General features: G+C 42.7%; 1 protein-coding gene across 1 annotated transcript in view; it reads left to right on the top strand.

Annotated features, from left to right (window-relative positions):
* The window catches only part of DIAPH3 (diaphanous related formin 3), an 882,879-nt gene that overhangs the window by 528,780 nt on the left and 327,107 nt on the right, over positions 1-26,992 (top strand). Inside the window, exon 23 of the mRNA XM_056555485.1 lies at positions 5,647-5,772. Within this exon, the coding sequence (XP_056411460.1) occupies positions 5,647-5,772 (126 nt within the window). The remainder of the gene's footprint in view (positions 1-5,646; positions 5,773-26,992) is intronic.

Here is a 26,992-nt window from a genome sequence, read left to right as displayed (position 1 = left end):
AGACACAAAAAAAAAAAAAAAAAGCAGTCTAAAGGCAATGATAAATGTCGGCTAATGAGTTATAGCTCTGAAAGGGGAAGAAAAGAATACATGAAAGTACAATGCTGTCCCACTGCTTTCCTCCGGGTGTCCTGTATGCGGAAAAATAAAATAGTTATAGGGGTCAGAAGAGGACAATTTTAAACATAATAATTTTGGTGTATGTAGTTATAATTTTTTTTAAAGTAGTAAAAAATTATAAAATCTACATAAATTGGATATTCTTGTCACCGTATGGACCTACAGAATAAAGATAAGGTGTCATTTTTACCTAAAATTGCACTGCGCAGAATCGGAAGCCCCTAAAATTGTGTTTTTTTTCTTTCAATTTCTCCCCACAAAAATATATATTAATTTTTTCGTGTTACAGTAACTATAAACTTAATGCATCCAAATTTGAGGCCCTACCTATACTAGTGCCCACCAGTGTTCTCTAATCCCTCAAAGCCTCTTACCCTTTCCGGTGGCAATCACATTCGTTGAAATACCTAGGTATCCATGTCCCCAATAACCTAGCAGACACCACCTTAATTTCCCCCCTTTTCTTCAGACGCTATGCTCAGACCTGGCCAGGTAGGAGCGCAGAAACTTCTCATGATTGGGACATATAAATATATTCAAGATTAATGTGCTCCCTCGCTTACTTTATCACTTCTCCTGTTTGCCGGTATTCCTACCATGTTCCTTCTTTAGGGAAGTCTCTGCGATCCAAACTGGCTTCGTCTGGGCGGGCAGGCACCCAAGACTGGCCAAAATGATCTTAATCAGACAGAAAACTGACGAGGGTTTAGCGCTCCCTGACCTTATTGCTTACTATCTAGCCACGGCACTTAATAGGATCTTAGATGGATTTCACCATAAAATGTTATGGCAGTGGGTATCACTAGAATCTCGCACCACGGATCTGGATCTTTAATCCGTCCTGTGGTTACCGAAAGGATCCCTGCCCAAGAACCCGGGATCTGACGTCCCCCCAGTATTAGCCTCCATTATCAAAATTTATCACATGTACCTGGCACGTAAATCGATCCTCTCTCCCTCTGGCCCGCTCACCCCCCTTTTTGGAAATCCATACTTCCCTCCGGCGCTCCAAGCAATGACATTCCTTTAATTCCGGAAAGACGGTGCACCCACCTTCAGGGACATACTGACTTCTGACAAGATGAAACCCCTAACGGAGCTAACAAGTAAGCCCTCCCAACCCCACAACTACACATTCCAGTATGCCCAACTATCTCACTTCTATAAAGTCAATAATGAGCGCCTGGCCCTTCATAGACAATTGATGCCTTTTGAACGCCTTTGTTCCTCCGCAGTCCCGGTGCGCAAATCTATCCGTGCTATATCCTCCCTCTTATTAGACACACACTCATCAGGCCTTCCATTGTTCTGTCCGGCATGGGAAAGGGAACTGGGCTTCTCCATCTCGGAAATGGAGTGGAGCCAGGCCTTCTCATGGTGCCACAGGTCCTCCACAGAGTCCCCTCCCTACTGGCTCGCTGCTATCCGAATGTCGTGGATGTGTGCTGGCGCTGTGGAGGACCTGGTGGCAACATGGGACACATATGGCTGAACTGTCCGTCTCTGGCTGCGTTCTGGTCCCTGGTTTTTGATGTTATATTCCATCTGACCTCGGTCCAACTCCCCAAGTCACCTAAACCGACGCTCTTATCTATTCTCCCGAACAATACTCCACGGACGCATGCTCGTTTGATACACTTTTGGTTGTTAGCGGCCAGAACGGTAATACCCAGATTATGGAAATTGTCGACACCTCCATCAGTTTCGTCCTGGCTTCGGGATGTCTCCCATCTATATAGAAGGGAAGAGTTACTGATTCCCGCAACCAAATTGACAGATTTTTTGCCATCTGGCGACCATGGTCGGAGTTTATATCGGCTAGCGATTTTGAAACCCTTCACCTGGGAGATTAATCTCTCTTTGTTCTTGTCATGTGATCCTTCAGGTAGTGAGGTTACTCCTCAGATCACCAGGGGGTCACTTATGCTGTTCGCACCGCACTGTAATTATAGTGCTTCATCTAGACCTTTGCCCTGTCCCTCTTTTTTCCTCACCCCTGTTTTCTTCTCTTCCCCTCCTCCTCCTCCCTCCCCCTACCTTTTTTCCCCTTGTCATCCCCTCTATCTTTATATCTCTCACTCTGTTTTTCTCCTCTATTGTCTGTTTTTATGTTCCGCAAGCCATGAAGTCGTTCACTATGTATTACTTCCTGAGTAACCCCATGTCTGACACTCATACGCACCTACACCTAGTTAATTTGTAGGTACTTTATAGCCTGTTATTGCTGATAGCAGTCACTGTCCCTGCCTACCCATCCCCCAGGATCCATGGAGTTTACAGAAAATGCAGGCAACGGAGGGCCGTATTACCTAATTATGTATTTTAGTTGCTCTGTTATATCATTAGACCTATTGTTAAGGACACCTACTTAATTATTTTTCCCTCCTGAGAATAAGTCGGACAAACTTGTGGCAATGTTCTATCTGTTGTATTATGCTGTTATTGAAAGTGTGCTTTTATGAAACTTTAATAAAATGTTAATTTGGAAAAAAATATATATATTTATTTGTTTTGCGGTAGATTTTAATATTAAATGGTTGTCATTACCAAGTACAATTGGTGACGCAAATAGCAAGCCCTCATATGGGTCTGTAGGTGCAAAATGGAAAGTATTATGACTTTTAGAAGGGAGAGGAAAAATCTAAAGTGCAAAAACGAAAATTGGCCTGGTCCTTAAGGCCAAATTTGGAATAGTTCTTAAGGGGTTAAAACCTATACAGAGAAAAAATGGAGCAGTTGATCACTTCTTTCATTAATTTTTTTGCTTTTTTTAGAGGACTGTTTAAAAAGTTAAAGGGGTACTCCACCCTAGACATCTTATCCCTTATCCAAAGGATAAGGGATAAGATATCTGATTGCAGGGTCCCGCTACTGGGGACCCCCACTATCTCTCCTGCAGCACCCCGAGTCATCACTGCACGGAGGTAAGTTTGCTCCGTGTGTGATGACTCAACATACAGGGGCCGGAGTATCGTGACATCACGGCTCCACCCCCTCGTGACGTCACACTCTGCCCCCTCAATGCAAGCCTATGGGAGAGGGCGTGGTGGCTGTCATGGCCCCTCCCATAGACTTGCAATGAGGGTGTGGAGCGGGACGTCACGAAGGGGCGGAGCGGGACGTCACGAAGGGGCGGAGCGGGACGTCACGAAGAGGCGGAGCGGTGACATCACAATACTCTGGCCCCTGCATCATGAGTCATCACACACGAAGCAAACCTAGCTCCATGCAGTAATGACTGGGGGTGCTGCAGGAGAGATTGCGGGGGTCCCCAGCAGCAGGACCCACGCGATCAGACATCTTATCCCCTATCCTTTGGATAGGGGATATGATGTCTAGGGCGGTGTCCCCCTTTAAATGATCTGATTGGTTGCTATCGGCAACTGGTCCACTTTTCCTCTTCAAAGGTTTTGATAACTCTCCCCCAGTGTGTGTTTATGTCTGGTGTCTTATTTTCCCATTGAGGTCAGGGCAACTTAAAGAGGTAGTCCGGTGTAAAACAATTGTATTTCAAATCAACTGGTGCTAGAAATTTTACAGATTTTGTAAATTACTTCTATAAAAAAAAAAAAAAATCTTAATCCTTCCAGTACTCAAAAAGTACCTGTCACCAAATAAACTTTTCTAAACTAACCCAAGCTATGTTCCCTAACTACTCCTAACACTCGTCCCACCCTTTAAAACAAAATTCATAGATTTGAAAAGCTCTGTAGCAGAGATAGTGGGAGCTTCCCAGCAGCCATGACATGACTGAAGCCTGCTGGGGGCCCATTTCCGCACTCAAATTGTTGCTGTGCTGTGATGAATAGAAGACCTCAGGCTCTGTGCATCTTTCATTGAGGCTCTGTGCTGCTTTCAGTGAGGCTCTGTGCTGCTTTCAGTGAGGCTCTGTGCAGCTGTCAATAAAGCTCAGTGCAGAGAAGCACTTCCTGAGTTTGGTCTCCTGCTAGGCCGGGAGGAGACCAAACTCACTGTATTAATTGTGTCAGGGAACGGTACAGAGCCACCTAGTGGCCGTTTTGTCTCTTAGATTTTAAACATATTTATGTTGACAATTTTAAAAGCAAGTGAATTTGAAAGTGTCTGCTGATTACACTATATTAAAAGTTTTATTTGGTGACAGTAACTCTTTAACAGTTGCTGTATGCTCCAGAGAAAGTAGTGGTTATTTTCAGTCTGATGACTGTGCCCTCTGCTGACACCTCTATCTGGGTCAGGAACTGTCCAGAGCAGGAGAGTTTTGCTATGGAGATTTGCTCCTACACTGGACAGTTCTTGACACGGAGAGAGGTGTCAGCAGAGAGCACTGTGAACCTCACAACTTCCTCTGAAGCATACAGCAGCTGACAAATACTGGAAGGTTTAAGATTTTTTATAGAAATATTTTACAAATCTGATAGACTTTCTAGCACCAGTTGATTTAAAAAAAAAATGTCTTTCACAGGAGTACCCCTTTAGGCCCCCAAAAATTACAAAAAATCTGTGAGAATCGAAAAGTGAGGCCAACAGTCTGGAGGGATACTTTAGTACAGCAATTAGGGGATGGGTTTACAATATCCTGTAAATTTTATAATATGCACTGTGTTAAAGTTGCTGACAGTGTTTGTTAAGGAGAAAAGGAATAATAGCTCTGGGCCTGGTAATGTTAGCCTGCAGCTCCAAACTTAAAGATTCGTATGTAAGTTGTAAAGGGGCCTCTAGACATTTTTTTCCTCTATCCAATGGAGCAGACGTACACAGCCTTCACGCCTCCTCCCATAGACATGAATGGAGGGGGCATGGATTGATGTCACGAACGTGGAAGCCCGATGCTGGCGTTCTGATCATAAATGTTCAGAATGCCTTGGTGCCGGGCCAAAGATCGCGGGGGGTTCCAGCAGCTGGACCACTTGCGATCAAACATCTAATGCCCTATCCTTTGGATAGGGGTTAAGATGTCTAGGGGCAGAGTTCCCCTTCTAAAGCTGCATGCTCAGTTTACTATAATTTGGTCACATAGTTAAGGAGGTTTTCCATGGTCTGGAAAAAATTGTATAAAATTGAAAAATGCCATAAAATAAACAAAATGATTTATTTATAACTTCTTCCTTGTTTACTTTGTTGCAGTTGCAGCCAGTCCCTGACCTTGGCAATGTTGTGCTGTACACTGCTGAGGCCAGTGATTGGTTTGCAGTATTCATGTGGGTATACAGCCACATCCATAATGCAACCAGGTTGTGAGCACTAGAGCAGTGGCCACAGATTGGATGGGAATTTCATTAGAGTAGTAGATTTTTTTTGGAGATGTAAGATTTGACAGTGCTAAGGTTGACCATGATTTAGAAGTTCTGATCTGAACATATTAGGGTAAACTCACATATGTTTTTACTTTCCCCTTCATCTTAACAGAGCTTGCAGACAACTGCCTCCATACTACAGATGTCTGGCACTTACTTTTTCAGCATTTCTACAGCTTGTGTATTCATCCTAAGAACCTTTTTATTGTAGCAATTTTTCTAATTTCTTTTTTTTCTTTGACTGATTTAGTGTCTGCAGAAAATCTGGAGAAGACAATAAAACAAATGGAACGCCAGCTTCAGCAGCTTGAGAAAGATTTGGAGACCTTTCCCTCATCTGACGACATACATGACAAGTTTGTGACAAAAATGTCCATATCCTTTTGACAGCTCCACACCATATGTAGGGCTGGTTGAGTAAGGTGTACTTAACATTTAAAATTTGTTCCGGTAACCTTTGTGTATTTTTCAGCTTTCATGCTTTGAAAGCTATAAACACTTTGGCACAAGAAAGGCTTCATGCTGTGAGTAAAAGGTTTTGTCAAAATCAGAGGCTACTAGTTTTGACAGAATAGAAGTGTTTAGTATAAAATGTCATTTTTTTTGTGGGACTTCAGTCATTAAGTCTCAACAAACAACATGAGCGTTGATGTGTTGTGTGTCTTGAGGGAACTTTACATTCCTAAACTGCTGTAAATTTATAGAGGTCTTTATTTGAAAATCATATAGCATAAGCCTTCACATATTTTGAAATAGATCAGTCACAATATAACTTGATAAAATGATATTTGCCCCCTTATCACTTAAAATAATATACAGTATTAAGGCTGCTTTCACATTGTAAAATCCATCCGTTTTAAAGATCCGTTTGATGTTCCGTTGTGAAAACCCTGAAAAAGTTGACCAGTTGCCCATAGCAACCAATCGGATCGCTTCTTTCCTTTTTAAGAGGCCTTGTTAAAAATGAAAAAAGCAATCTGATTGGTTGCTATGGGTAACTGGTCAACATTTTCACTCTACAGGTTTTGATAAATCTCCTCCATGGTTGAAGGAGTTAGTGGATGTCACTGTAAGACATTTATGCATCTTGGACAGTCTTTCCTGAATGTGGGTCAGAAATACTAATGACATATGCTATTAGGAAATTGTTTTCTTATCAGTGGTCCACTTACATAACATTGTTTTGGGTACTTTTTTGGACTTAAAATGCACCCCTTAAATAAGCAGTTTTTTAACCCAATTTATTCTTTTGAATTAAATAGAAAAATGTTCCCACACAGTTTAATTTTACATCCATAACTGTTATGGAATATCTGTTTGAGAGTAATTTATGAACTGTACGGTATGTCCCAAAGACGTCTCCTTAGCAAAGTCTCCTTTTTTTTCCTTTTTTGTAGCCACAAAAATTAGGCCAAATATAGACAAAAAGGTTTGTGAAAAAGGGACATTTTTTTTTTTTTTTTTCAAATGCCAAAAAATATTTTTAAATGTTTTTTTGCCCATCAAATAGCCTTTTTTTCAGCAAATTCTGATACAGTGGTCCCTCAACATACGATGGCAATCCGTTCCAAATGGACCATCGTTTGTTGAAACCATTGTATGTTGAGGGATCCGTGCAATGTAAAGTATAGGACAGTGGTCTACAACCTGCGGACCTCCAGATGTTGCAAAACTACAACACCCAGCATGCCCGTCAGCCAACAGCTGTCCAGGCATGCTGGGAGTTGTAATTTTGCAACATCTGGAGGTCTGCAGGTTGAAGACCACTGGTATTGGAGGTTATACTCGCGTGTCCTCGCCGCTCCGGACTGTCACTGCTGCTCTGGATGTCGCCTTCCATCGCTGTCGCCGCTTCCCCAGAGTGTCCACGATGCTCCGGCAAGGCCTCTGCTTCCCCGGCATCCTCTCTCCGTCGCCGCCATCACGCCGCTACGCACGCCGCTCTTATTGGATGATGGGACGGCGTGTGCAGCGACATGATGCCGACAACAGAGAGCGCCGAAGAGGATGCGTCGAGCCCCAAGGACAGGTAAGTGATCGTCAGCGGACCACACGGGGCACCGTAAATGGCTATCTGGTGGCAGCTGAAGCAGTCTGCGCTGCTGGATAGCCGTTAATGCGATGGCCCCGACATACTAAAGCATCATATGTTGATGCTGCGTTCAAACTGCGATGGCCTCTGGGAGGCCATTGTATGTTGAAATGATCGTATGTCGGGGCCATTGTAGGTCGGGTGGGTCACTGTACTCAGCAAATAAAAAGTGTAATAATTTGACTAATGGTTCTGTTACGTTTCAAATGAACACCATTTTCCATTCTAAATCATTTAGGGGATGTTTACTATATTTTGGATGAAAGCTAGTTGTGTATCTTCCGTAACATAATCAATACATTATCAATACATATTATCATTTTAAATTGATCATTCAATTTTTTTCTTCTTACATATTGACCTTGAGATTGCATTTGGATTATAGTTGACATTTATTTACAGTGAGGGTACTTGAACATATAAATACTTACGGTAATTTGCACATTTCAGCTATTTATTTATATGAATAAAAACTGCAATGTTAAATCTGCAGCAAATTAAGTATCTGTTTAGGCCCTCTCTGTAGAAATATAGGAGACCAATGCCTAGAAGAAACACAATGTTCATGTCTTGAGAAAAATAACATTGTCTTACATCTAATTTATGCATATGAGTGACTGCTTCTAGTTGACAGTTTTCTCATACATTTACAGGAGCAAACAGATCTGTAAAAAAAGAAAAAAAAGAAGGTACACAATTTCCACCACATGAATTAATGGAGTAAAAAGACATCCACCTACTCCACTTTTTATAAATACCCCCCCATAATATTTTGCTATCACACTTGCTGAAGAGTACTCTGAATTTCCATCAGACACAATGTTTGGCAAACCAGGAAAAAATATTTGGGCAAAATTGAAAAATGCCATTCTGTAACTTTTGGGGGCTTCTGATTCTACGCAGTGCACTTTTTGGTTAAAATGACATTGTTTTTATTCTGTAGGTTCATGCGATTACAAGGATACCTAATTTATATAGGTATAATTTTGTTTTACTACTTAAAAAAAGAGACTCCAAATAAATCCTCCTGAGGACTAGAACCATCCATCAGGGTAGTAGAAAACAGTGTCCCAACTAGCACATATACTCCAAAGAAATAGGGAAACACTCAAAATTATAATGAAAATATAAACCAACTTTATTAAGTTACACACAATATAAAATATATTAAAATGACACTCACAGGAAATAAATCACGGAATTCATGCAAAAAGGTAAGCCAGTAAAAAATTATAAACAAGGAAGGTATCACACCCTATATTCTGTAATAGTGACCAGTAACAATCCTAATAATGGGAGTACATAGACAGAAAAGGACATAGATATACCATAAGTAATACACAAATATATGATGAGCCTTACCAAATACACATGCAAAACCCCTACATATGTTTCGCTCCGTTGAGCTTCCTCAGGGGGTGTAAGGAAGCTCAACGGAGCTAAACATATGCAGGGGTTTTGCATGTGTATTTGGTAAGGCTCATCATATATTTGTGTATTACTTATGGTGTATATATCTCCTTTTCTGTCTATGTACTCACATTATTAGGATTGTTACTGGTCATTATTACAGAATATAGGGTGGGGTACCTTCCTTGTTCATCATTTTTTTACTGGCTTACCTTTTTGCATGTATTCCGTGATTTATTTCCTGTGAGTGTCATTTTAATATATTTTATATTGTGTGTAACTTAATAAAGTTGGTTTATATTTCCATTATAATTTTGAGTGTTAGCCTATTTCTTTGGAGTATACTTAAAAAAAACCTACATGCTCCAAAATTAGTATATATTTATTTTTTTTTTAATTGTCATCTTCTGACTTTGTACCAGCCTTGACAGATCTACTTTTAAAGCCTACCATGGCCAGGCTGTACTAGTAGATTATTGATTAGACAGATCAATATATTACATATGCTTTGCATTAATCTGTATAAGCAACCAAATTTGTGTAAAAAATAATTAAAATAAAAAGTTTTCAAAATGCAAATCACCTATTATCTTTTTTTAATAAAAAAATAAATAATAAAATGTTAAATAAATAAAATAAAAAATCTCGGAAAAAAAATGAAAGCTCAAAACATAAATTGTTCCAGAGATTAAGGTGCTCACATTAATGGCAGCATTTTGTAACTACACTGTGTTATGCTTTGTCTTGAAAATCCAGTAAAAAGACATTTAAAAAAAGCTTTTATATTTTCTAGTAAAAAAATTTCAAAACTTCTTAAATTTGTTGTAGCCATAATCAGACTTACCCACAGAATGGAATTATATTTTTATCTCATGGTGAGCGTTGTGAAAATGAAACCCAATAACAGAATTGGAATTGGGTTGTTTTTATTACATTGCACATTTGTTTGATGTTTTTCAATTCATTATATGGTTCATTAAATGATGCCATTAAAAATACAACTTGTCCAGTAAAAATAAGTTTGCAATTTACATTACATTTGACAGCATGCCTTTTGAACAAAGTATGTTTCTGTATCTACATCTTTGCTATATGCTGGCAAATCTACCAGCATGCCACCTAATTCTGACTAAATATGCCATTAATGTACACTGCTCAAAGGGAACACTCAAACAACACAATGTAACTCCAAGTCAATCACACTTCTGTGAAATCACACTGTCCACTCAGGAAGCAACACTGATTGACAATCAATTTCACATGCTGTTGTGCAAATGGAACAGACAACAGGTGGAAATTACAGGAAATTAGCAAGACACCCCAATAAAGGAGTGGTTCTGCAGGTGGTGACCACAGACCACTTCTCAGTCCCTATGCTACCTTGCTGATGTTTTGGTCACTTTTGAATGCTGGTGGGGCTTTCACTCTAGTGGTAGTATGAGACTGAGTCTACAACTTACACAAGTGGCTCAGGTAGTGCAGCTCATCCAGGATGGAATATCAATGCAAGCTGCGCAGCAACAACAATAACAGCATAATAAAACTAAGTTTGATGTCATGCGCAGTAACAATAACAACAGTGAAATAAAACTAAGTCTGCTGTCATGCGCGCGAGTAGCGTGTGTGTAGTAACAACTTACATATGGTTTCAATAAAGCTTGGTGACGTGACGCGCATGTTTACTTACCAGACGTATCACTGACACGAATCAGTGATTGGTTTGCAAAAACAATAACAAAGAACACGGGACCTCGGTGCTCTGACATGATAGGCTAATATATTACAAATGGAGATAGGCTGACAAGCCGCGGCAAGTGCTTATGACATCAAACGCCATAGTATATAAGGAACCACGGGATGCCTGCTGGCCATTAGCCACCAGCCCTTCCTGACGAAGCTGGGGTGCCAGTGAAATGTTGGAGACGCTGGCTAATGTTTGGGTCTTTTAATTAGCAGCCTCAACCAACTCCCTACAAGCGGATCATTATATCAAACAGTGATCGCTGCTATATTATTTCAATACTGATTGCAGTATATAGTATATCTAACAATAACAAAGGGAGATGGTTTGAGACTGTGTTTTTAAATATATTGGTGGTGTAGACTACACCATAAGAATCACACTTTCACCTTTAAGTTGCATACTTTCAATTTTTTTATAGGATAAATAAAAGTTATATTTTAATAGGAGGTACTTAGTTTAAGGGTTCCCCTTAGGGGGTTTCCCCTAAAATTGTTGTGAGAGAACACCAAGATTGGCATATTCGCCACTGGCACCCTGTGCTCTTCACAGATGAAAGCAGGTTCACACTGAGCACATATGACAAAGGGAGCTGGAGATGCCGTGGCGAACATTTTGCTGCCTGCAACATCATCCAGCATGACCGGTTTGGCGGTGGATCAGTAATGGTGTGGGGTGGCATTTCTTTTGGGGGCCGCCCAGCCCTCCACGTGCTTGCCAGAGGTAGCCTGACTGCCATTAGGTATCGAGATGAGATCCTCAGAACGCTTGTGAGACCATATGCTGGTGCGTTTGCGCTGGGTTTCTCCTAATGCAAGACAATGCTAGACCTCATGTGGCTGGAGTGTGTCTGCAGTTCCTGCGAGAGGAAGGCATTGGTGCTATGGAATGGCCCGCCCATTCTGCAGACCTGAATCTGATTGAGCACATCTGGGACATCTTGTCTCGCTCCATCCACCAACGCCACGTTACACCACAGACTGTCCAGGAGTTGGCAGATGCTTTAGTCCAGGTCTAGGAGGACATCCCTCAGGAGACCTCATCAGGTGCATGCCCATGCATTGTAGGGAGGTCATACGGGCACGTGGAGGCCATACACACTACTGAGCCTCATTTTGACTTGTTTTAAGGACATTACATCAAAGTTGGATCAGCCTGAAGTGTGGTTTTCCATTTTGATTTTGAGTGTGACTCCATATCCAGACCTCCATGGCTTGATAAATTTGATTTCCATTGATAATATTTGTTTGATTTTGTTGTCAGCACATTCAACTATGTAAAGTCGAATGTTTTTCATATAAGTTCATTCATTCAGATCCAGCATGTGTTATCTTAGTGTTCCCTTTATTTTTTTGAGCAGTGTACAAATTGTTGAGCTGGAAGAGCATTGTGACAATTTATGAATAATTTTTACTGTATTTGTTGTTTATGATCATCATGCATTTCTAGCTCATTATGTTTTGGAGAAGATTTACATTACCCAATATTGAATGTAGAATCCTTATATCACACTCTAAAGTAATTACAATTACAGCACTCTTTATAGAAAGAGAAATTTAGTTTTTTTTACATGTTTTAAAACTTGGATTTACAACCTTTTCAAGTTTGAGGGCAGTGTTGTCAGGTTGTACCAGTTTCAAGTTCTGCAATTATTTTGCAAACTTCTGACATGGATAAGGATAGGGGATAGGTTTCAGATTGCGCGGGTCCGACTGCTGGGGTCCCCGTGATCTCCCAAATGGGGCCCCGTCAGTCAGCGGCCGGGGGGCGTATTCAACCACCACATGAAGCGTTAACCGGCACGCCCCCTCAATAAATGTCTGTGGGAGAGCCGGAATGCTGCATTCAGCAGTCTCCGTCTCTGCCATAGAAATGTATTAAGGGGTGTGTTTGCCGCCGCATCATGCGGTGGTCGAAATGCGCTATTAAGCAAAGAGACGAGGGCCCCTTATGGGAGGTTGCGGGGGGAGGGGGGCCCAGCCGTCAGACCCTCCGCAATCTTAAACTTATTCCCTATCCTTAGGATATGTTTCATATCCCGGAGTTCTCCTTTAAGAGTGTCATGGACCTGGTGCTTAAAATTTTAATTGGCGTACAAGTTGCCGCGACCCGACATCTGTTTTGTTGGCTAACTAAATATGTAACCAGGTATGTAAGTACCTTGCTTATTTGGTTGTTTGCTAACTAGGTAGGTAGAAAGCTAGGTAGGTAGATAGCCAGCTAGCTAAATAGTTATGTAGCTAGATAGTGCTCTCCCAGGCCCAGCTACCTCATGTGCTAGGCCCCAGCACTGACCCCTCCAGCTCCTGCAGGTGATCACTGCCACCTGATGCCATCCTCCAGGTGACGGGACTGGTTGTAGAGAGGGGAGCACTAGAAAGCCTCCAGTCCTTCCTTTCATGCTGCTGGCCACTTCCTCACTGTGCTTCCTGGGTCCCAGAATAAAATACTGTCCCCCCCCCCCCCCTTGCTATAAAATAATGCCGACCAAAACTCCTTCATATCCATTATTTTATACTGTTAAATGGACTGGCAACACTTGTGGCCCCCGGGCCAAATAATGCAAGAGGAATATTAGGAATATTATCAGCATACATATTGCCTACTCCTGTATACTGAGACTAATATTACCAATCACCATATATATTACCATCATACTGTTACTCACCAAATCCAGAATACCGGGGCTAATAATACCAATAATAACAGTATACTTGAAACCAATTATACCACCACACAAAGACTGAATAATATTGCAATACTAAGGAAAAATCACTATACACAGACTAACAATACAAACAGGGATCCAGCTCACAGGATTGAGAAAGAAGGTAAAACGTAGCTTTTACTAACTCATGTTAAAATTATCAGGATTAAACCCAAACCAAAAAAGGGGAAAAAAGGGAGGGGGGGGGGGAAGCCCCTAAAAACAGCATGCTGACGCGTTTCGAGCTGCAGAGGAGCTCTTAGTCATGGCTGTTGAGAACTGTTAAAACATGGTTTACATATGCTGGTAACGGAAATGAATAAAGCCAGTATACAAATAATACAAAGGTTAAATAATACAGACTCATCAGGAACACACTATACATCACACAGTGACTGACTAATGTGCCATAATGTTACTGAATAAAACCACTGTACGCAGACTGGTATTCCTGCATACAGTGCCCATGTAGAAGTAGATACCAGCTGTACACAGGATCTGTTTGACATATAAGCGATTATATATAGGGCCATATAGAAGTATATACTAGCTGTGCTCAGGATCTGTATACCATATAAGGGATGTAAGTTACATCTAGGGACTCACAGGAGACATCTTTTCTGATCAGCATTGTCCTCTTTCCTTTTCTTATCCATCTCGCTCAGAACACCAATGACGACTTTTTTTCAGCCAAAACTCATCTCAACGTGTATCCTCCACAATATGCAGGTAGTTTCATTATTAGGTAGGTAGTTATCTATGTAGGTTAACTAGATAGCTAGGTTGATAGCCAGGTAGTTAGCAGGGTAGGTAGAGAACTAGGTATGTAGGTTGTTTAGTTAGGTAGCCAAGTAGGTAGACAGCCAGGGGGTAAGTTACTATTTAGCTAGATAGGTAGCCAGGAAGGTAGCTTGCTAGGTAGGTAAACAGCCAGGTAGCTAGAACGATAGCCAGGTAGGTAGGCAGTTAGCTAGGTATGTGAATAGCCAGGTAAGTAGATTGGTATGTTTAAAGCCAGGTTGGTAGGAGAGTGGGTAAGTATGTAGACATCTAGGTAGGTAGCAAGCTAGTCCAACAGCCAGGTAGAAGGGTTGGTTGGGTTGGTAGACAGTCAGATGGGTAGTTGGATGGGTAGGTAGACAGCTAGTCATGTATGTAGGTAGTAGACAGCCAGCCAGGTAGGTAGTTATCTAGGTAGGTTGTTACCCAGCTTGAAAGATAGCTACCTAGGTATATCACCATCAGTAGTTAGACAGGCCACCGTGTAGTTAGATAGGTGGGCCGGCCGGACGGCAGCTAGTTAGTCAGATAGGTGGGCGGGCTGGCGGGTGGGCAGCTAGTTAGAAAGGCGGGAGGCTAGTTAGACAGACTATACACCAGACAGGTAGAAATGAAAGGATGCACTCACCTGGGGGTCTTGATAGCAGAAGACTTTATTTAATCATCAGTACGGTAGATCGGCAGCCCAAAGAAGTGCACCTTGTGCGCAGGACAGCCTGTCGCTGTGAGGTCGCTCCCCTGCGTCTACCTGCACGTATACCGTACTGATGATTAAATAGTCTTCTGCTATCAAGACCCCCGGGTGAGTGCATCCTTTCATTTCTACCTGTCTGGTGTACATTTGTATCTACTATCTATTGGATTGCACCCCAGGCACCACATGAACTGCGTGTACTGTCACGGATTATCCCGCTGTGATTGTTCTGACTTGGGCAGCAGTGCCGGACTATACCTTTTGCATAGTTAGACAGACTGATGGGCAGGTGGCTAGTTAGACAGGTGGGCGGCTAGTTGGGTGGGCATGTAATTACTGGTCGGGCCAGTAATTATATAGAGGAGCGACGGGCGGGTGGCTTATTACGTGGGTGGGCTGACGGACAGCTAGTTATACTGGCGGGCAGCTAATTATACTTGCCGGCGGGTGGCTAATCCCACCCAACCATGTCGCTCCCAAACGTCTAACACCCCCCCCCCCCTTCCTCCTGGGGATGCATAAAAAAATAACAAAGTATATATTCACCTAGTCCCTCGGTTCAGCCTGGACACTTCTTCCATCCTCTACTTTGCCGCGTCCTTTGCCCTCCACAGTGCAGGTGCCAATGGTTGACATCATCCACGCCTGTGTCAGGGCAGAGGTCACAGGACTTCATCCACCCCTTTATACACCCCTACCCCTCAATGAAGGGGCAAAAGTATTCAGTTGAACACTGTGCCCCTTCACTTTTGCTTGGTCTCTGCAGAAATCTTACAGACCACCTATGAATCCATACACATTCCCTTTATTCTCTCAGGATATCCACACTGAAGAAAATGGGCACAGTGCTTAGCTAAGCACATATGTGCTTAAATTTATCTCTCAATGGGGATGTCAGCACCTGGACCACCATTGAACACTTATGACATGTCAAAAGTTTGTAAAAAACAAATAAGCATCCCTTATACATATTTCCCATTAAGAATTTCTACTGTTTATCAACATTTTGTATTGGGTGTATATTTTCTTTATATGCGTGTAATGGGAATTTTTGGCTCCTGTTAGGCACTTAAGAGAAGTGGTGATGTGGTGTCTGCGCAATGCACATTGCTCATTCAGTTGTAGAATACAGAAATTACTGAAACTACTTAGCTTTTCACAACTTTCATAATCTGGACATTTATGGTATATTGTGTAGATGTGCCCTAAATGTATGTATGAGAATAACATATTTAAAGGGGTACTCTGTCCCTAGACATCTTATACCCTATCCAAAGGATAGGAGATAAGATGTCTTTTCAGGGGTGCCCCCACTGGGGACCCCTGCAATCTCTGCTGCGGCACCCCAGACATCTGGTGCATGGAGTGAACTTTGCTCCGTGCCGGATGACTGGCAATGCAGGGCGGAGGCTCGTGATGGCACGTCCCCGCTCGGCTCGTGACAGCTGTCATACACCCTCCCATAGACTTGCATTGAGGGGGGCGCAGCCGTGACATCACAAGCCTTCGGCGCTGCAGCCAGCGCTCAAAACGAATGTGGGGTGCAGCAGGGAGATTGCGGAGGTCCCCAGCGGCGGGACCCCCGTGATCAGACATCTTATCCCCTATCCTTTGGAATCCGGATCTGCTGGGTTATGATGAAAGTGGATTTTAATGAGTCCAGGATAAAGGGTGTACGGGTATGCCCTCGAGCCCTGCTACTTAAGGACCAAGTGCGTACATGTACACCCTGGTCCCGTTTTACAGGGTTTAAACCGTTCTCACCAGCGGGTTGCTACAGTCAGCCGGGACCCACGGCTAATGCTGGGCACCAACAATTGTGCCTATGCCCAGCATTAACCCTTTAGAAAGTGAAACTATCCCACCAGCTCAGCGGAGCTGATCGGAACTATTGTGACAAAATTGCGATGTCCTGATCAGCTTACTGACGACGTGAGAGTCCTCACCTGCCTCATCGTTGTCCATTCGGTGATCTGGTGCTCAGCAGGCTGGAGCAGCAGAGCACCAAGAACACTGATCATTGCTATGGCATAGATGATCAGTGTAAGCAATCAAAAGATTGCATGTTGCAGCCCCTATGGGGACTAAAGGAAGAAAAAAAAGCTAATAAATGTGAATTAACCCCTTCCCTATTAAAAATTTAAATCTCCAGCCTTTTCCCATTTTTTTTTTATAAAGTAATGTAATAAAAATATGTGGTACTTCCACATGCGTAAATGTCCGTACTAAAACGGACGGTTGATGGTGTACAAGTAAAAAAAAATACCAAAGTCCAAAATTGTGCATTTTGGTCACCTCATATACCATAAAAAAAAAAAGTCCCATAAGTCCCATCAAAACAAAATGGTACCGATAAAAACTACAGATCATGGCACAGAAAATTATCCAAATATAGTGCCGTATGAAGAAAAGTTAAAAAGTTAATAAGGGTCAGAAGATAACAATTTTAAAGTAGTAAAATAATAAATTTTTAAGTAGTAACATTAAATAAAACTTACATTAATTGGGTATCCTTGAAACTGTACGGACCTATATATAAGGTGTCATTTTTAATGAAAAGTGCACTGCATAGAAATGGAAGTCCACAAAAGTTGCAAAATGGCTTTTTTTTTCACCCCACAAATATTTTTTTTTTGTTTCGCCGCGGTTAGGGTCTGTGTTCAGACCCCAGCTGATCACAAGAACAAACAGGGAAAAGTAAGTTCTCTCCCAGCTCTGTGTCAAGTGACCTGGACTGACTTACTGAGTAAATCTAAGGGACCAAAGGACATGTAAAAAGTAGTTTTTTGACGCATAAACACATAAGAATATTTAAGTTAGAAAGCATAACTTCATAGAAGACTATAGACGCAGCACTCACCAGATAGATTTTTTCATTATGCTTTGTCCTTATTCAGATAAAGGTACAGTGGCATGAACTTGCGGGGAATAGGTCAACAAGCAAGCAGGGGGGGGGGGGGTGGAGAGGCCTCTTCCTCTTGTTTGTTTACCTACTTCCCGCATGTTTATGCCGCTGCACATTTATCTGTATAAAGACGCATAATGAAAAATCTACCTGGTGAGTGCTGCATTTATATTCTATGAAGTTATGCTTTCAAACTTAAATATACTTGTTTGTGTTAATGCATCAAAAAACAACTTTTTAGACGTCCTTGGGCTATGAAGTTATGATATCTACTGTCTACATATTCTACACTCCACTGAATCCTAGAGATTTATTGCGGCTATATAGGCATTCCAGTCTCCACTACACGTGATTGGTATCCCAGTTTTCTATGCTCACCTGAGGTGGTGCTGGTATAACTTCTAACTGCCAGCTATAAAATTTAAGTTAGAAATATACATGGTTGTTGGGCTACTTTTTTTGATGTATTTGATTGTGCTTTGCTGTTTAATCCGGGCTCAGTATCTGCAAGTACTTGTTTGCTCCTAATTTGTGTTAGCTATACTGTTCTGACAGGAGTGACAGTATCATGCCACATTTGCATTCTGCTAAGACTTTAAGTTTCTTTTCCCTGCTCCAGTATGACGCATCTCAGTAGACAGACAATAACTTAGTAGCTATAGACCTTCATATGGCTTATGTTAATGCGACATGATCTTACTAATTAGAGAAGCACACATTGATGCAAACAGATTTTCCAGCAAATTAATAAGAAAGAGAATGTTTGATATAAAGGTTAGATAATCCAACACAGCATGGAGAAGCCCGGATCTGTCTGTACATCTAATCCTAAACGAGGGGAAGTTGAATGATTTTCTCTTAAAAGACGGACTGCTCACCAAACAGCCAGCAGGAAATCTGGAACAGGGAAGATGCTCTTTGTGTGAAATACTTCATCAAAAAGTGGGATATTGTTTAATGGTCAATTTAAACATCACATTCTTCAGCTACAAAGTCTGAGTTAAAGGACACTAATTAGAATCCCAGGTTCTGTGCGGATCGTCTCCATTTTGTATACTTATCATATAACTATTTGGAAATAATGTATGTATTTATTAAACATACATAATTCTTATTTCTCATTAACAAAAATGCATTTATATTTTACGAAAGCCCAAGCAAATGAAATAGGAAAAGCTAACACCAAAGTATAGTCCATTTTATTAGTGTATGTTAGTCATGTTCAGCTAATGAAGTCATTTATTTGATTCATGCAATTTAGTAAAGAAATAAAATGTTAGCAATTCCACACAGATTAGGCTGTTTAACTAATAGACAGTCATTGCTGTCATATTGTTGTCTGCTGCTGATTCAAGTTACATCTTTCTGGGGATAGGGTAGTGATAGACCTAGAGTAATTGTACATTGAGAGCAGTACATAAATAAGTGTATTAAATTAGTAGTTCTTAAGGATGTTCACTTTAATTTTTGTGTTTTTTTTTTTTTTTTCTCCTCACCTTGTAAAAGCCATCATTCATTTTTTTTTCTCCATCGGCTGAGCTGTGTAATGGGCTTGTTTTTTGTGGGGTCCATTGTACAGTTATTGCAAAGGAGTGGGTAAACATATGCTGCACTTACCAGGTAATTAACCCCTTAAGGACCAATACAAATAAACCTGTACGCCCCTGAAAGACCAGACCTGTTTTTTCAAATCGGGGATGTCTGTCTTTATTAAAGAATAACTCTGGTAACGTTTTGCCAATCACGATAATTCTGACATAGTTTTTTTGTCACAAGTTGTCCTTCATGTACATAGTAAAAGTAAGCCGATATCATTTGTATTTTTTTTTTACAATGCAAAAAATCATGAAATTTTTACAAAAAATTACGATTTTTTGCTATTTTAACACTAATAGGTTGCATATATTTATACATACTGACCAAATAGTTTATGAAACTTATACTTTCAGATCTCTACTTTATTTTGACATCATTTTTTTGTTTTTAATTAACATTTTAAATTCGTTAGAAGCCTAACAATTTAACTTGAAATTTTGAAAATTTGAAAAGTACATCTTTTTTTGTGTGCTATGCAAGGTTTGCAGAAATTAAAAGGTAGTAGAACATAGGAACACCCCCCAAATGACCCCATTTTAAAAACTAAACCTCTCAAGGTATTCGCTGGGGGTACAGTGAGTATTTTAACACCATAGTTTTTTGGCAGGAATTATTACAAAGTCAGTGTTAAATTCGAAATTTGCAATTTTTCACAAATGCATCATTTGGGGGGGCATATTTTTTGTACATCACTTCTGATATTGAAAGAAATGCACCCTATATTTTATTTAGCTGCTTGTCCCATGTTCGGAAATACCCCCGCTTTGGCCATATATGGTTCCTTGGCCGCGTGGTAGGACTCAGAAGGAGAGGAGTGCCATTTTGCTTTCAGGGCAGAACAGTACCCCTACAAGTTATTGGCTGGACCAGGGACCTCTCTGTGACAGTTAAGGCTCCTGATGGATATATCCGCCATGTTGTGGGAATAAGCACCCGCTCATGGCAAATATATCCATCACTGCTGCAGCTGGGTAGCTCAGTGTGTCCGCTCATGACTGCTGGCGGGAAATCCGCCGCTATGAGTGGACACACAAAGCTACCCAGCCGCAGCAGGGAGCTCATTACCGTGACTGCTGCATAATGTGTAGGATCACATGGTGGACATCCGCAGCATATTACATGCTGGGGATGTCCGCCAATGCGATCCTACACATTATGCATTTTTTTTTAAATTAGATTATTTAATAAATGTATTTTTAATATATATATATATATATATATATATATAATTTATATATTTTTTTTTACACTTTTATTACATTTTTACACTTTTATTTTATTTATTTATTTATTTTTACACTTTTTAATGCTTTGGAATACTTAGTATTCCAAAGCATTGCAGTTATATGCTGCCTGCCAGTTTTCACTAGCAGGCAGCATATTAGGACGTGCCTCTGGCACGTCCTACAGGCAATACCCAGGGCAGACCTGGGGGTCTTTGTAGGACCCCCGGCTGCCCAGGTATGCAGCAGCACCCCGCGATCGCGCTGCGGGGTGCTGCAGAGGAGACAGAGGGAGCCCCCTCCCTCTGTCAGAACTCCTTACAGCGCGCGGTCACTTCCGACCGCGGCTGTAAGGGTTAAAACTGCCGGGACCGAAGTTTACTTCGGTCCTGGCAGTGCAGCAGGGTCCCGGCTGTGTGATACAGCCGAGTCCCTGCCGCGATCTCGTGGGTGCACTGGGCAGCACCCAAGAGAAGAATGGACGAGTATAGACGTCCAGGTGCGGGAACGCCCGCCAACCTGGACGTCTATACTCGTCCGTGGTCGTTATCGGGTTAAGTTCAATATTTTATTTATTCAGGAGAAAAATGTCATGGGAAGGTGTGGATTACATAGACTGCAGCCGTGTCACAGCATGCTGGTTATTTACCTAGTCCTTTGTCACCCACATTCCTCCCTTTCGTATAACAACTTTATTGAAATAGATACAAGTATACAAAATTTTTCCATGTGCTGTTCAAATTTTTTTCTGTGAGTTTCTACACATTTACTGTCTGATGAACAGGGTACAATAGCCATTTGAAGTGTAGTCCGTTTATCGAGGACTATATCCATTGACAGAGGAGCAGTGGTGCCAACTCTAATGCCCTCTGTGGATAGATTATCATAGAAACAGACCAATGTATCACAACATGTAAGGGATGACTTATAAGGCTCACTAAGTAGATATTTATTGGCATTGTAGCATCCCATTTATGAAGTGTCCATGTTGCGCCGTTCATTAAGACCGAGTAGTCCTAGCGTCTACATTCTAACAAAGATTGCATTTTCCTTCTGCAGCAGGAGCATGACGATCTTCCACTTCAGGTATGGAATCAATACAGACAAGACCCATAAATATCATTACCCTGGTATTGCTAGCATGGGTTTCCCTTTTATGTTTAATCAGTTGAATAGAGCCCTTATCTGTCTAAAAAGAGCAGATATGTTCAGAGAACCATCTAAACAAGGGTTGTAATGGCTACTGGTTAGAATATGTTTTTTTATTTTGTTTCAAAAACATTGAAACAAACATTGGTGAGGAGAATTTGCATTCAGGCAGTTACAAACTGGTAGCATATAAACAATTGAATAACAAAACTTTTGTAATTACATTGTGGTTGTAGAACATCTGGCTGGGAAAAGAACAATATGATAATCCCCAATCTGTAGGGTGGGGGGAATATAGAGGAGAGCATAAACAAAACATTTGGTAACAGTAGGTAGGTAGTGGTGGATCTATAGATAGAGGGTTTGTTTGTGTCTGTCAGAGGAAGTGGTTATGAGATATGTATAATAAGATATAAAAGGATAGAGGTAAAAGTCATAAAATACAGGTAGGACTATCAAGCAATCTTCCTTAACCTCCTCCACGGCTTCCAGCCGGAGTGCTGCCTTCGGCAATCTCCAGCTCTGCTATAGAGTTGTATTGAGGGGGCGTGTCAGCCGCCACTTCGTTCGGTGGCTAACACGCCTCCTTCTTGCGGGATGCCGGGGGCCCCGTACGGGAGATCACAGGGGGGGCCCCAGCGGTCGGACATCCCGCGATCTGAAACTTATCCTCTATCCTTAGGATAGGGGATACGTTTTTCAGCACTGGACTACTCCTTTAATACATTCTTGAGCGTGATTCACAATGTGAAATTTCTTCCAGACTTTCTATCTAATCCACTTTGGCAGTCCAGTGCTGGTGGAAGAGAGGATGGATTCGGAGGTTAGAGGGAAAAATAGTAACAGAGAGAAGGGCTATATCAGGCAAGCAAGGGATAGAAGAATGGCATATAGAGTGCTTGTCTGGAAAATGTCATTCCACCACTTTTGGGCTAAGGGACAGGAACAACAGATGTTGAAGTATGTACCCCTACATTTTAGGCATCTCCAGCAATATTCAGAGTTTGCTGGTAAATAATAAGAGGTGATATCTGGAGTTTTGTACCAACAACTGAGGCCCTTGTATGCATTTTTCTTTTTTAATATGTAAACGTTGGAAAAGTTTGTGGGGGGTAGTGCAAATTTTTATTGCATGGGGGGGGGGGTGAGTTGCATCCTGAGATCTGTCTCACACTTTAAAAGAAAAAAGGGGCAGGGGAAGGGCAGCCGGGGAAGAGAGATGTTTTAACATAGAGGAAATTAGTTTAGTGGGGTGTTGTGTTGCGGCCGCTAGCTTACCGAATCAGGACAATGGATCGTCAAATCCTCCACACTTAACGTTGTCTGTGAGAGATGAGAATTAATGTTATATAATGATATTATACCTGTATGGGAGGGAACAGGTTCAAAATTTGCCTTGGGGCCCACAAGACTCTAGCTACACCCCTGATAAAAGCAGGGGTGGACTGACAACTCATGGGGCCGGCACCCTGCATGTTGACGCCAGGCATCCGACTTGTGATGGTGAGGCCAATTCTCACCAAGTTGTAGACTTTGGTGGAGCTCAAAGCGTTATATGGCCGTGGCTTCAAGAGGTGGCTCTAGACTTTTTTAGGTAAAAATAGAACATGAGCCCCTCACAAGCACTCAAGTCGTAATTAACCTCTTAAGGACACAACACTGTTTCATTTTTCCTCCTCATCTTTTAATAGCCACAACACCTTCAATTTTCCACCTACAAGGCCATATAAGGGTTTGTTTTATGTGGGACCAATTGTATTTTGCAATATTTTGTGGCAAAAGGAGTGCTCTCATGGTAAAGACAAAAAAAATTATTTGAGGCACCACAGTTGGATGGCACAGAGGAGAGTAAGAGACCTCCACCATCTTAGCTAATTGGGACCCTGCGATTGCACTTCAGAGGTCCAGATCAACCCCCATAACAGTCCAGAGCCTGTATTTGTTCACATTCAGATGCCAACACCCTTGCCAGGATAGCCTGCCTGCCTTTGGGTTCTTAGCCAGTGATGTGGGGAGGCAGGCCTAAATATCCAGCTGTGAATTCAGACTTTTTTCTGCTGAACATAATTATGTAAGTAATCCCTCTTTAATGATGTTCACCTGCATTATAACCCAGCATATAGGATGTCAGTTTCCGTTTAACCCTGCGTCATTGACAAGGGACCTAATGACACCCTCCTTACCCTCACGACTGCCTAAGCAGAATCTGACAGACAAATATTGTAGGCTCCTCACTCCAGCACAATCCTCGCCTCTATACAAACTCTCCAAGTGTTGCCCCAAAGTAAAAGCTCCCAATTAGTGTCCCATATAGTATTGGGCCCCCTCTGTGAATCCATTTAGTAATTAGGCCCACCTCTGGCCACCACTTAGTTTTTAGAAATCGTAATCCTTCCAGTACTTATCAGCTGCTATATGCTCCACATGAAGTTATTTTCTTTTTGAAATTCCTTACTGTCTGACCACAGTGCTCTCTGCTGACACCTCTGTCCATTTCAGGAACTCTCCAGAGCAGGATAGGTTTGCTATAGGTATTTGCTCCTGCTCTGGACAGTTCCTAAAATGGACAGAGGTGTCAGCAGAGAGCACTGTGGTCAGACAGAAACGAAATTCAAAAAGAAAAGAACTACATTATCTGCACAGAAACAGTGAGAGGGTTAACTCTCCTGGACTGTAATAAACTTGGGATCAGCACAAGAAGAGATATAAGGAAAACTGACAACCACCGTACACACACACACACACACACACACACACACACACACACACACACACATACATACATACATACATACATACAGGCTAGGCATCACTTTCTGCTGTCACCCAACCTCCCCTGCCCCCAAGGATAGTGTTGTGGGCGACCCAACCCCCTGCCTTACATTCCCCTCATGAGAGAAGTAAACAGCTACTTCCCTGTATCTTCAGGACGGGTCTGGGGAGGTGGTGCTTCCTCCTTCAGTAAAGCGGACTCTCATTCTGTGCAGGGTGGCTGATAGAATCTCCTCCTCCTGCTTCATAAGCTCCTACTACTGCCATATTGGTCATTAACCAAACCCTGCGCCCTCTGAAAAAGTTTTGCTAGTCTGCAGAACATTAGTGGAGCCGTGCATCAGTACAGTGAGTGTTGGGGAGGTGTTGCTGGGTGTTGGGGGGTCTGTCGTACCGGTCAGTCCACTCCTGGACGGAAGTCTAAAAAAGGTGCACAATCTGATACTGGTAGTAACCAATGTTCAGTAGCTAATTGTCTAGATGCTGTAGTCTCCATTTACTGAAATATTTAGATGGTTTAACCCCTTAAGGACACATGACGTTCTCATACGTCTCCATTTCCGAGTCCTTATGGACACATGACGTATGAGAACGTCATGTGTTTTACCGGCCCCCCGCAACCATCTGGAGCGGAGCCGGTCCCCGATGCCTGCTGAAATCGTTCAGCAGGCATCGGGGCATATCGCCCAGGGGGGTCATTATGACCCCCCATGTCGGCGATGGCCGCAGATCGCTGGACAATTCAGTCCAGCGATCTGCGGCGGATTCCGGGTCAATCGGGTCTCCAGTGACCCGGGGACCCGGAATTACAGGCTGTTCGGGGCCGTCTCCGACGGCCCCGAACAGCCAGAGCCAGCAGGGGTGAGGTGGCACTGGTGCCACCTCACGATCGCCCTGATTTGTCGGCCGGATTACCGGCCGACCAATCAGGGCGCCTGCTGCGGGTGTCACTCCCGCAACCCGCTCCGCCCCTCTTCCGGAGGACGTGAGCGGGTGCGGGACGTGCACCCCGGGTGCTGGGGACCCCGATCCCCGGCGCCCCTGTTGGGATCGGGGCCCCAGGAGCAGCGGCGGCGGCGGAGACGACGAGGGACTGACCTGGTGCAGCGAGGATCGTTGGAGGTGAGTGACAGCCTCCTGCTGTTGCTTAGCAACAGCTCCCAGCATGCAAAAAGGGCATGCTGGGAGCTGTAGTTATGCAACAGCAGGAGGCAGACCACCACAACTCCCAGCATGCCCTTATGGGCATGCTGGGACTTGTAGTTTTGCAACAGCTGGAGGCACATGCTTTCTATGGAAAAGTGTACCTTCAGCTGTTGTGTAACTACAACTCCCAGCTTGCACAATCAGCTAAAGTGCATGCTGGGAGTTGTAGTGGTGCATCTGGTGGTTGCATAACTACAACTCCCAGCATGCCCGTTGGCTGTCGGTGACTGCTGAGAGTTGTAGTTTTGCAACAGCTGAAGGCACACTGAGTTAAGTAGCAAACCAGTGTGTCTCCAGCTGTTGCATAACTACAATCCCCAGCATCCCCAGCCAAAGTAGTATGCCTCCAGCTGTTGCATAACTACAACACCCAGCATGCCCTTCCGCTGTCCGTACATGCTGGGGGTTGTAGCTTTTGCAACAGCTGAAGGCACACTGGTTGCAAAACACTGAGTTTGTTACCAAACTCGGTGTTTCACAACCAGTGTGCCTCCAGCTGTTGCAAAACTACAACTCCCAGCATGCACTGATAGACCGTACATGCTGGGAGTTGTAGTTTTGCAACAGCTGGATGTTCCCCCCCCAATGTGAACGTACAGGGTACACTCACATGGGCGGAGGATTACAGTAAGTATCCGGCTGCAAGTTTGAGGTGCGGCAAAATTTCTGCCGCAGCTCAAACTGCCAGCGAGAAACTACTGTGAACCCCCCGCCCGTGCGACTGTACCCTAAAAACACTACACTAACACACAATAAAATAAAAAGTAAAAAACACTACATATACACATACCCCTACACAGCCCCCCTCCCCTCCCCAATAAAAATGAAAAACGTCTGGTACGCCACTGTTTCCAAAACGGAGCCTCCAGCGGTTGCAAAACTACAACTCCCAGCATGCACTGATAGACCGTACATGCTGGGAGTTGTAGTTTTGCACTGATTTCCCCCCCCCCCCCAATGTGAACGTACAGGGTACACTCACATGGGCGGAGGATTACAGTAAGTATCCGGCTGCAAGTTTGAGCTGCGTCAAATTTTCTGCCATAGCTCAAACTGCCAGCGAGAAACTACTGTGAACCCCCGCCCGTGCGACTGTACCCTAAAAACACTACACTACACTAACACAAAATAAAATAAAAAGTAAAAAACACTACATATACACATACCCCTATACAACCCCCCTCCCCAATAAAAATGAAAAACGTCTGGTACGCCACTGTTTCCAAAACGGAGCCTCCAGCTGTTGCAAAACAACTACTCCCAGTATTGCCAGATAGCCGTTGACTGTCCAGGCATGCTGGGAGTTTTACAACAGCTGGAG

The sequence above is a fragment of the Hyla sarda genome, chromosome 2 (genome assembly GCF_029499605.1).
Source record: "Hyla sarda isolate aHylSar1 chromosome 2, aHylSar1.hap1, whole genome shotgun sequence".
Classification (NCBI taxonomy): domain Eukaryota; kingdom Metazoa; phylum Chordata; class Amphibia; order Anura; family Hylidae; genus Hyla; species Hyla sarda.
This window is presented reverse-complemented; position numbering and strand designations above follow the sequence as displayed.